Here is a 10,438-nt window from a genome sequence, read left to right as displayed (position 1 = left end):
GGTGATTGCTTCGAGTCTTGTAATTATCTGTGTAGCAAAGTGGGTAAAATTATTCAATTTCTTCCCTGCTGGACCTAGAAGGAGAGGGGCTGTGTGTTCATCCCCACCCATTAGCTATGCCTTCTTTTCTCTGAATGTCGATTTAAGGAAGCAAGCACCTGTCTTCTGCCACCGCATCTTCCTAGCAAACTTTAAAGGCCATTTTATCTGATAGGAAGAACATCAAGAATGCTCTGATCTCTAGTGATGAAGAATCTGGGAGTGGACACTTTTCCCATCCAGGTACAATGCACTTTAAATGAAGAAAAACTGAGCTGAACTACAAGTCTATTTCTTATGGTGCTGGATTACTCCTACAGAACTGCCCTGAGATCAGCCGCGAGAGAGGGCTCTGACAGACACAAGTCACCTTCTGAATATTGCACTTAGCTGTCCCTGGGGACTTAAATTTTGGTATGTATCTCCTTTTTCAGATTCTCTAAGCATGCTAATTGAATCCAGCACTAAATAGATCAAGCAATCTGGTTATGAAATGGAATGGATTTTAGCTGGGGATACTTAATGCTGAAGTTTGCATGTCTTATTAGGTGGAGCAGAAAGAAAGCCACAGCGAAGGCAACCAGGGCTTTAATGAGCCTCAGGCTATTTTGTACCCTCTTACCCACTTAGTTATATTACCACAGAAATGGTTAAACTAGATTTTCATTGGTAAAATAAGCTATGTTGAATTATTAAAAGCATTGAAAATATTTTCCAGGGTATTAATTAGCATTCACGTGGTGCATGCTAGAGCTATTTATCTGCTATTCCATACCATAAATATTTTACAACAGTCTCTTAACACATTTGTGTCAGCTCAGTTTCGTGTTCTAAAAGAAAGAAAGAAAGAAAGAAAGAAAGAAAGAAAGAAAGAAAGAAAGAAAGAAAGAAAAAAGAAAGAAAGAAAGAAAAGAAAAGGCACAGTACTAAAAAATAAAAATCCAAACTATCAGACATACACCAAAGCTGAAACTGCTTCTTCCTAACTGATTAGACATAAACCTCTTTGAGAACTATATGTTTTAATACCACTCAATATCAGAAATTTCAGTATTCTCATCACAATAAATATTTTCTATATAACTTTAGGTGGACTTGTTTTACTTGGGACACACGCTTATTTTGTTGGGGTGTCTCCACTCTAATTTTTCCAACTACTGGCAAATGTTAAATACAAGAAATGTAGGTATTCCCTATCTGGGAGAACTATTACTATTATAATATTGTTCATTATCATTAGGAAATTTTAAAGTTGTTTTAGTATCATAGAACTGGAATATTTTTCTAAATATAGTCCAAAAATAAGAAAACCCAATGGAAGAGCTTCCACAATATAGTTTTGGTCATTTTAACATGCAAGAATTTATAACCAAGTATTGTGGATTAATGACTGTAGAACATAAGTGGAAATTGACTTCTCTCCTAATTCTTCACACTTTAGACAATGCTTCAACTTATTTTCTATAGTCAAGTGGTAAACAAATTAATATGAGAAAATGTGAGCCACAAATGCCAAATTATTTTTTTCCCCTGTGGAAAGAACTACATATGTTTGCCAACTCAGCAAAGGAAGGGACTCTGTGAAGGACATTGACAGTTTAGAAAATCAGTGAAAACAGACCTGAGGAAAAAACACTACAACTTCACAAGGAACTGCAGAGAAGCCGAAGGACTTGGAACATCTGTAAAGTTTAGAGAGAGAAGTGTAAAAATCCTAGAGACAGGAAGGTTGGCTATTGTTTAAAAAGATAAATAAGTCATCACCTCCCAATTCAATTAGATGGTTTCTATTGTAGCTCCAGTCAGCAATTATTATACTGACTATATGTACTTTGCAAATACTGCCTTGTACGTATCTGGAAACATTTGGCCAAAGGCTCAGAAAAGTACCTCAGTTATTGACATTTTGTGTGAGTCCCTAATATTAGTGAAATATGCAGTCTTTTTAGACCATGGGCAAATAGCACCATGACAACCTAGAAGTTTGGGGGAAATATCTGATTTATGGTGCTCTACATTAACATGATCTATGCCCATGTTAACCATTTTGGGAAGGGAGATAGTGGAGAAAAACTCACTACAAAGTAATCTGCTTTCTGAGAAAAAAAGCAATCAGTATCTTTGTAGTCACTTCAACAAGCTCTCTTGGTTTTAACTCTAACATTTCCCATTTTGGGCAGAACAACTGTATTTTAATGACAGTGGAATGAAAAAATAAGCATGATCATTTGTGGGGTTGAGGGTAGGATTTTAAGCATAATCAAAGTGAAATTAGAGGACTTATTTTTGACACATTATAAGATTTGATCAGAAAAACAATTTTGACACGGTTTGCATGGGTTATGGAGTGAAGCCAGGCAATCTAGTCTGTTGATTTGGTCCTGCATGAAGTCAGCAAATTTTAGGTATTAATTTGCATACATATTTTACATATGTATATGAAGCCTGATTATTTAAGTACTTATTTTTTCAAATTGATTTGAGTACATGCGAAAAATGTAAAAGATTCTTTTCTCTTGCTGAACAAAATATATAGTCAAAATTGCCTTGGGAAACTTTTATTTGGATGAATAGATACTACTGGGCAAAATAGGATTCTCTATCTCAGAGAAGATGCAATGATTGGAGTGGGAGGGAAAATCAAATTTTAATAACTCAAATTCAAATAACTTCCTCACAGTGTTAAGACAGCTGTGGTTTGAAAACCTAAGAAACAAATAAGGGGTGGGCACTAGAAAACTTTCCCATATGCAAATAAAGTGAAAAACATAAATGTGAAATGAAAGCAAAATGTCTCAGCTTTCCACCATGAAATTTATTCCCTCATATGTATTTTGTTTTTTCCTGGTCAACACAAATAGCATTACAATAATGGTACAAAATAAACTCTATCTTATTCTAGCTACAACATTATCATATGGGGTTAACTGTGACCTAAAATTTAAGAAGCTTCTTACAGAACTTTAAGAACTGGGGAGTGGTTCTCTCCCAAACATATGCTTTTTCTTCCTCTACCTCTCAGTGTATGTGGAAAATACCTGAATTAGTAGAGTTTTCACAACTTTATATCTTGGAAAACCAAAGTTTTAGATGGAGAACAGCTCCATTTCAGAAATTCTGAGTAAACACTTTAAGAAGAGAAAAAAGAACCAGCACTCATGAGGGCCAGTGGACTAATTCACTAAGGTGATGCTGTTATACTAGAACTCAGCTTTGGGTACATGGTGATAAATGGCCCACAGGAAGATTCTGCCTGAGAAGTCAGTGTGCACGCCCACTGGAGCCATTTACTTATATCTCAAGAATGTACCTCAATTTTTTTTGGCTTTAACACTCAAAGTTATGTAGTGTCTCAGCTTCTTGAGTTCCTTGGATGCAAGCAGTGGCCACAGAGAGAGCAAAAAGGGCAATTTTTTATGTGTCTAGGGATTCCATTTGAATAGCCTTATGTATATTTTCTGCTCTGCATATATATGTAATGGATAGTTTTATTTCAGTGGAAATAATTGTAAAGAGATGTAGTTATTTTCAGTTCTAGGCTCAGCATTGGTAAGGTAGAGTGATGATTTTACACAAAAGAAAATAAGGAAATGATTAACTCAATTAAAAGATAAAATGCTTAATGTCTTAAATACCACCTGAATCCTACCAGCTTAACTTGGTGCATTTTAGCTGAGTAGCGTGAAATTTCAAATTTTGAGAAGTCTCACAATATTATACAAAGTAATCTTTATAAAGGGTGTGGTCAATAGGAAATAAATAACAAAAGTGAAAGAATAAAATAAAATAAAGCTGAGCAATTAACCACCCAGTTGTATTTAAACCAACATCTGTAGCTTTTATTAGAATGGAATGATTCTAAATACAGTAGCCCAAAAATTAAACAAAAGCAGTCTCTTATAAATGCAGAATACAGCAATACAGGAAAGGCGTAAAGTGAAGACTTGAAGCTATCTGTGGTTTGTATGGGAATTCTGATCTCCACTATCTTAGATGCTTTCCCAGGAGAGTCCCTGGCACAAATTTTAAATGTTGACCATAACTTCCAAGAAAAAGAACACATACACAAAAATCTTCTGTTATTGGAATCAACGCCTTGCATTCCAAAGAAAATATATCTGCTTTGTGGGTGAAGACAATGGATGCCAGCTTTCAGCCAATGCTCTAGGGGGGGCTAAAATGTCTAATTTGTTTTCAGCAAAAATGGCTGCAGACACATAGTTCAAATAAAGGGGATGCCTGGAGAAATGCAAAAGTTCCCTTCAATCTCACCCGCTCTGTTACAAATATCCTATGCAATAATTTGTGATCTACTATGGTACACTCATTAATTAATTAATTAATTGCAATTTATCTAAAGATGCTACCTGAAGGAAGCTGCCCATTTGTTTCTTAACTATGTTCTTTTATGATGCCAACTTTGGAATTAGGTGCTGAAAACAAGCTTTTATAAAATGCTTGCATACAAGATTGTCGTTCAAGGGCTAGAAATGATCTTGATTTAATATCCAATAATCAAAATGCAGCCAAATATTTAGTGATAAGGAATGTATCTGATTCAATATCTGTCTTAGCCATAAATATAAATTTCTGAAGGGCAGATTTAAGATCATACTTGTCTGTGGGTTCTCACTGCATGGGAATGGTAGAAGTTGTAATGATATAGGCACTTAATACAAGACTCACTTTTCTTCAGTGAGGCCAGGAATCTGTTCATTCACAGTCCAGTTACCTGAGAAACATCCTTGGGCTTGGAAGGGTGGAGTCCAAGTGTTTGAGAGATGGGATGAGCATCTTGGTTCATATGCCCCAAAGCCCTTATTTTCTAGATTTGAAAAATGGGGCAGAATGGATAAGTGGTTTTACATGCATTTGGTTAGTGAACAAATCTGTTAACCATTTTCATGGCATCTATTTGAATACTTGTGATTAAGGAAGTTGAATAATAAACATTCTACTCTATTATGTTTCAAAGTAAAACTATGCTTATCGAGGAGTTATTACAAACCGTAATCTTCACCACAGTTAAGAATTGTGAAAATCATCTAATAGTAATGTTAGTGACTAATAACTATGGTCACATTTATTGAACAATTACATACATTTTCTAACTGAATCCTCACAATAGTGTAAATATGATTTTAAAAATGTGGGGACTCAAGCTTAAAGAGGTTGATTAACTTGCACAAAGTCATAGATCTAGGGGTGCTTTAGTTTAGGATTTTTAGGCCATTATGGTCAACTCCCCAACTGTATGCCCTTCAAAACTGCCTCACTTTCCCCCTACATTACAAACTACCTTTTACATGTGGACAAAGAAGCAAAAAAGTATGATACTTAAACATTGGTAGGGCTCAAGTCTATTTTTTATTTTTATTTTTGAAGACTAGATATAATTGTTAAAAAGTGTTCTTTGTTCATCCTCAAAAATGGTGAACATAACCATGACAAACTAGTGAATGCCAACATTGCCAAATGAACCCGTGCCCTTGTCACATTGTATTGCGATTTTTTATTTATTGTGTTCTTTCACTGCAGTGTGAACGTCTAGAGGGACACAGTTCTGCCTTTATCAGTGCCTAGTGCATAATATGTGCTCAAGAAATACTTGCATAAATAAATGATTGTAGAAACAATTATCCTCTAGAATTGGATGACAAAAGCATGTTCACCAACATCCAATTTTCATTGCTCTGAAGGTTTACTAGATTTTATGGTTGATTTTCACCCCCCAAATTTTCATCTCAACTTAAAAAATCTTACAGTATGACTCTCCATGGTATACATATTTTATGATTTATGATTTAATATTTTATCAGAATTAACATAATTTAAACTTCAGGCACTTTGAAAGACCACTTAGGAAGATAATCAATTTTCAGAGGTACACAATTAACCTTGTTAATATTTAGAATATGTAAACTGTGTGAAGAATCACTGGTGTCATCCGGATGGGGAGGAAAACTTAAGGGAAGAAATAAAAATCTTTGGGTAATGCCTTAGGCAGTGGGGAAATAGACAATTTTGCTCCAGGGCGGTGTGGAAGTGATCATCTTCAACCCTGAGGCATTCTCTCTAGAATCCTTGTAACACTGACTTGGCTTGCTTAACTATGGTAGAATTAATTTCCATAAGGTTATGCAGATCTTTTTTTACCTAAGCACACCTAGTGCTGTAGCCTTTGGTAGAAGTGAATTCCCAATAATACTAATGCTTTAGCTGTTTGAGAATCATGTTGCATTTCCCCCCCAAATTACAATCATTTGTAGCAGCAATTTTTTATTCCTATGTGTGTTCACCACTTCAGCATCTAATCTGATAGGCTGATAATGAAATACAATTTATTACCTTAGATAGTTAGAATTAAAAGTCCATTTCATTTGCCAGCCCATTATGGCTTAAAACCAAACCAAACATAAGGAAACAACATAACAGAAAATCATGAGTCAACAAACCACTCATCTATCTAGTTTCAACAGTTTCTTACAGATTGAGGAATAAATCCTTAAATTCAGATTGGGCTTCAAGTAACATATGGATTGACTGGCAGCTGAAATGCTAATAAACTCTGATAAGAACTGAAGTTTCCATAGCTACGATCCAGGTTATGGAACATGATTATTCTTATTAAAAAAATCAGAATGAAAATGATTTGTAATGGTAAAAATGAAGATCTAGGACTTCTACATTAAAAAGCTGGGCTGATATTTAAAAAATATATATCTTTCGGAGCCTTTTGAAGAAAGTAAAAGATGTAAAGGTAATTTATAATTTTTAAATTGCCAGTGTTTTCTCCTTGTTAATTGATTTTGCTTTACCACAGTGAATATGCAATTGAGGACAATAATGGTTATTAAGCTAGATGGGTAAAATACTTACCCCTGTACGTAATTAGTTAAACTTCAGTTCTACTTTTGATTGATTAAAACACAATTTTCCTATCCCCAGCTTCATTTATTTCTATGATTCTTTGGATTCCTCTACTTCAAGGCATGCTGACTTTTATAGCCTGCTGGTTATTTATCCACCCATCCATCTATACATATATACACATTTTACATTATTATTCCTGCCAATAATATTAGCTAACTTTATTATGTATATGCTTACTATTGTTGAACTTTATGCTAAGTTCTCTACAGTCATCACCTCTCATACTCTTCACATCAGCAGGAGGTGGGTGTATTATTTCCAGCATTTTATAGGTGAGCTTTGAAAGTCCTATGTTTGTGTTTTTGTTTTGATTTGACTTTGGCTTTCAGTATTCCTTTCTGTGGCTCAGGTTTTTAAACCTCATGTAGCAAAGATCATCGTAATTGCCACTGCTTGAATTACCAGACTGGTAAGGATTAACGTGGTCCTGGTGATCTGTGATATTTGAGTTACAGCTCGAAGCCATTACAGAGCACCATTTTGGAAAATAATGGAGGGTCAAAAAGAGATTATTTGTAAGACAAATGATATTAGAAATGTGTATTTCCTTGATTACTGCTATATTTTGCATGGATTATTCAGATTCATAAATCTTAATTTTAAATTGCAAAGAAAACACACAATAAGAAATTTCATTCCTGGACTTCCCTGGTAGTGCAGTGGTTAAGAATCCGCCTGCCAGTGCAGGGGACACGGGTTCGAGCCCTGGTTTGGGAAGATCCCATGTGCCGCGGAGCAACTAAGCCCGTGCGCCACAACTACTGAGCCTGCGCTCTAGATCCTGCGAGCCACAACTATGAAGCCCGTGTGCCTAGAGCCAGTGTTCCGCAACAAGAAAAGCCACTGCAATGAGAAGCCCACGCATGGCAACGAAGACCCAATGCAGCCAAATTAAATAAGTAAATTTATTTTTTTAAAAAAGTTCATTCCAAATAATTACACCATTTTATTTGAAATTGAACAGAAAAGTCTTTGTAGTAATCAGAAAAAAATGAACCTTGGTTCTACTGTATCTTATTAGTATATGAACACATTTTTGAGAAGCAAAATCATGACTCTGTTTACATAAACTTACGTTTTTCTTCCCCCAGATATTTGCACCCTCACATCACCTTTCAGCGCGAGATCTTTAGCCTTTGATTTGCTACTTTTGGTGCTTTGAAGAAGTGTTTGCTACCCAGGCAACATTCATTTAATATTAACTTTAAATACTCTGACTGTAATTTCTAATGAGACATTTTCTCCAAGTAGATCCCGCCATAATCATTGGAGTTTGGGGCTGACAAGATGTTAAGAGAATAAGCAGCACCTTGCTTTTATCCACATCTTTGATGAAGGTAAAATGTGTTCTCATCCCACAGGAAGTGTTCCTTTTCACATGAAATCCTCCAGGATGATGAGTTCTAATCCTGAGGAAGACCCTCTGGACACATTTCTCCAGTATATTGAGGATATGGGGATGAAGGCCTACGACGGATTGGTTATTCAGAATGCATCAGACATTGCTCGAGAAAATGATCGCTTGAGAAATGAAACAAACCTGGCCTACTTGAAGGAAAAGAATGAAAAACGCCGAAGACAAGAAGAAGCAATAAAACGGTAAGTATAAATGAAAGCGTTCTGAGTTTTGCACACCTCAGGGTCTCTGTGAGTTCTGCAGAGGCTGTGATGCTGTCACCTGGTCAAGAAGAGGTTTGTCAAAGTTAGACTTGAGGAGACAAAGTGAAAATGTCTTCTCAACTATGATGAAAACACAATGCACCCTACTGACAGGACACTTGCCTTAGTTAACAAAAGTTGTTTACTTTTGTGTCGTGAGTATGGAGACGCAGACAGGGTAGGGAAAGAATTCAGTTTCCTCTAAATAAAAGTTCATACTGAACAATCTCTCGATAAAAGATTCAGGGAACCCACACTTTAATATTTAATGAAAATCCCCATATATAATGGTCTTTGTATCATCCTTATCTTGTAAGAGAGTTCACCACCTTCCTAGATTATGAGAAGACTTGTCAAGAATTAGAATTATGTGAGTTTCTGAAGTGGAATCCTCAGTGTGTGCCCTCTGTGCAGAATTCTGTGGCTATTACATCTCTTGTCTGGTACCAAGTGCCCCAGGTTTGTTCAAATGAAATGACTTTTATGCTGCAAAACGTACCTGCTACAAGCAAATGAGTCCCGATGCAGCCTCCAAATGGAGGCTAACTTCCCTAGCGTGCTGAGACCAAAGTAAGGATACACATCTTTTGATTTTTCCAAAAAATGTTGCAATATTTTCTGAGTGTATGTGTTGCGGGGTTACAGGTAGAGATATGTGTTTGATGGAGTCCTATTTCTTCAATGGAGTCCATTTACTAAGTGCAAAGAGACAGAATTTAGGAAATTAATCCATCAATTGCCCGGATAACCGAATGGTAATAGTAAGCTATTTTGATAGTCAGTTGGTGGATTTTTCATCTAATCTGGAATTAATCCTTTTGCTTACTCTCTGTGAACACTATGATATGAAGGAAAAGAACATATTCTTTTAAGGTAAACTATTGATTCTTATCAAGAAGCTAGGTAAGGATGCACTATTCCAATCATTTAATGGCAAACAACTCTGTATGAGAGGGTGGGAAGGAAGAGAGAGGGAAAGAGGGCGAGAGATTTGGAAATTTTGTTTAAGGTTAGTTGAAAGAGTGTAATCTTTTTTCTCTGGACTATTCAAATGGAAATCTATTCTATTACCAGGTATACAAAGATTTGTAAAATGGCATGCTTGATAAACATGTTCATAATTGCAGATGTTATTTTGAGATATGTTATTTTTTATTTCTACTTAATTTTAGTTGGTATCACAGGTTCCTTTCTAGGATGCACTAAGTGCCCTTTCTTAGAACAACTTTTTTTATTCTGCTAAGTACCTCTGATGAACTTTTTTTTTTAACAAAGATGTATTTTTTTTAATACATTTATTTATTTTATTTATTTATTTTTGGCTGCATTGGGTCTTCGGGTAAGCAGGGGCTACTCTTCGTTGCGGCGCCCACGGGCTTCTCATTGCTGGGGCTTCTCTCGTTGCAGAGCTCTGGCTCTAGAGCACAGGCTCAGTAGTTGTGGCATGTGGGTTTAGTTGCTCCGAGGCATTGGGATCTTCCCAGACCAGGGCTCGAACCTGTGTCCCCTGCATTGGCAGGCAGATTCTTAACCACTGCACCACCAGGGAAGCCCTGAACTTCTATATATATGTAAACATTTTAATTTACTTTTGTGAGTCTAAGGTTTCTGAAACTCAGAACAAAAAAGGTTATCCTACATGATTTTTAAAATAACTTCATCTCTAAAATCTAAAGTTTCCCAATCTTGCCATTAAACATAATTCACTCTTTTCTCTAAGCATAGAGACAGAATTATTTGCTGAATAGTTCTATTAGATTGTACAGAGCACCCCAGGGTGCTTATCACTGTATTATTAGCTTCTGTG

General features: G+C 35.9%; 1 protein-coding gene across 2 annotated transcripts in view; it reads left to right on the top strand.

Annotated features, from left to right (window-relative positions):
- The first annotated feature begins 3,329 nt into the window (after nucleotides 1-3,329).
- The window catches only part of NYAP2 (neuronal tyrosine-phosphorylated phosphoinositide-3-kinase adaptor 2), a 255,220-nt gene continuing 248,111 nt past the window's right edge, over nucleotides 3,330-10,438 (top strand). For both annotated transcript variants that reach the window (XM_082396988.1, XM_082396989.1), the window contains exon 1: nucleotides 3,330-8,571. In XM_082396988.1, coding sequence (XP_082253114.1) covers nucleotides 8,315-8,571 — 257 coding nt within the window. In that variant the 5' untranslated portion in view covers nucleotides 3,330-8,314. The remainder of the gene's footprint in view (nucleotides 8,572-10,438) is intronic.

The sequence above is a fragment of the Balaenoptera borealis genome (assembly GCF_965194805.1).
Source record: "Balaenoptera borealis genome assembly, chromosome: 6".
Classification (NCBI taxonomy): Eukaryota; Metazoa; Chordata; class Mammalia; order Artiodactyla; family Balaenopteridae; genus Balaenoptera; species Balaenoptera borealis.
This window is presented reverse-complemented; position numbering and strand designations above follow the sequence as displayed.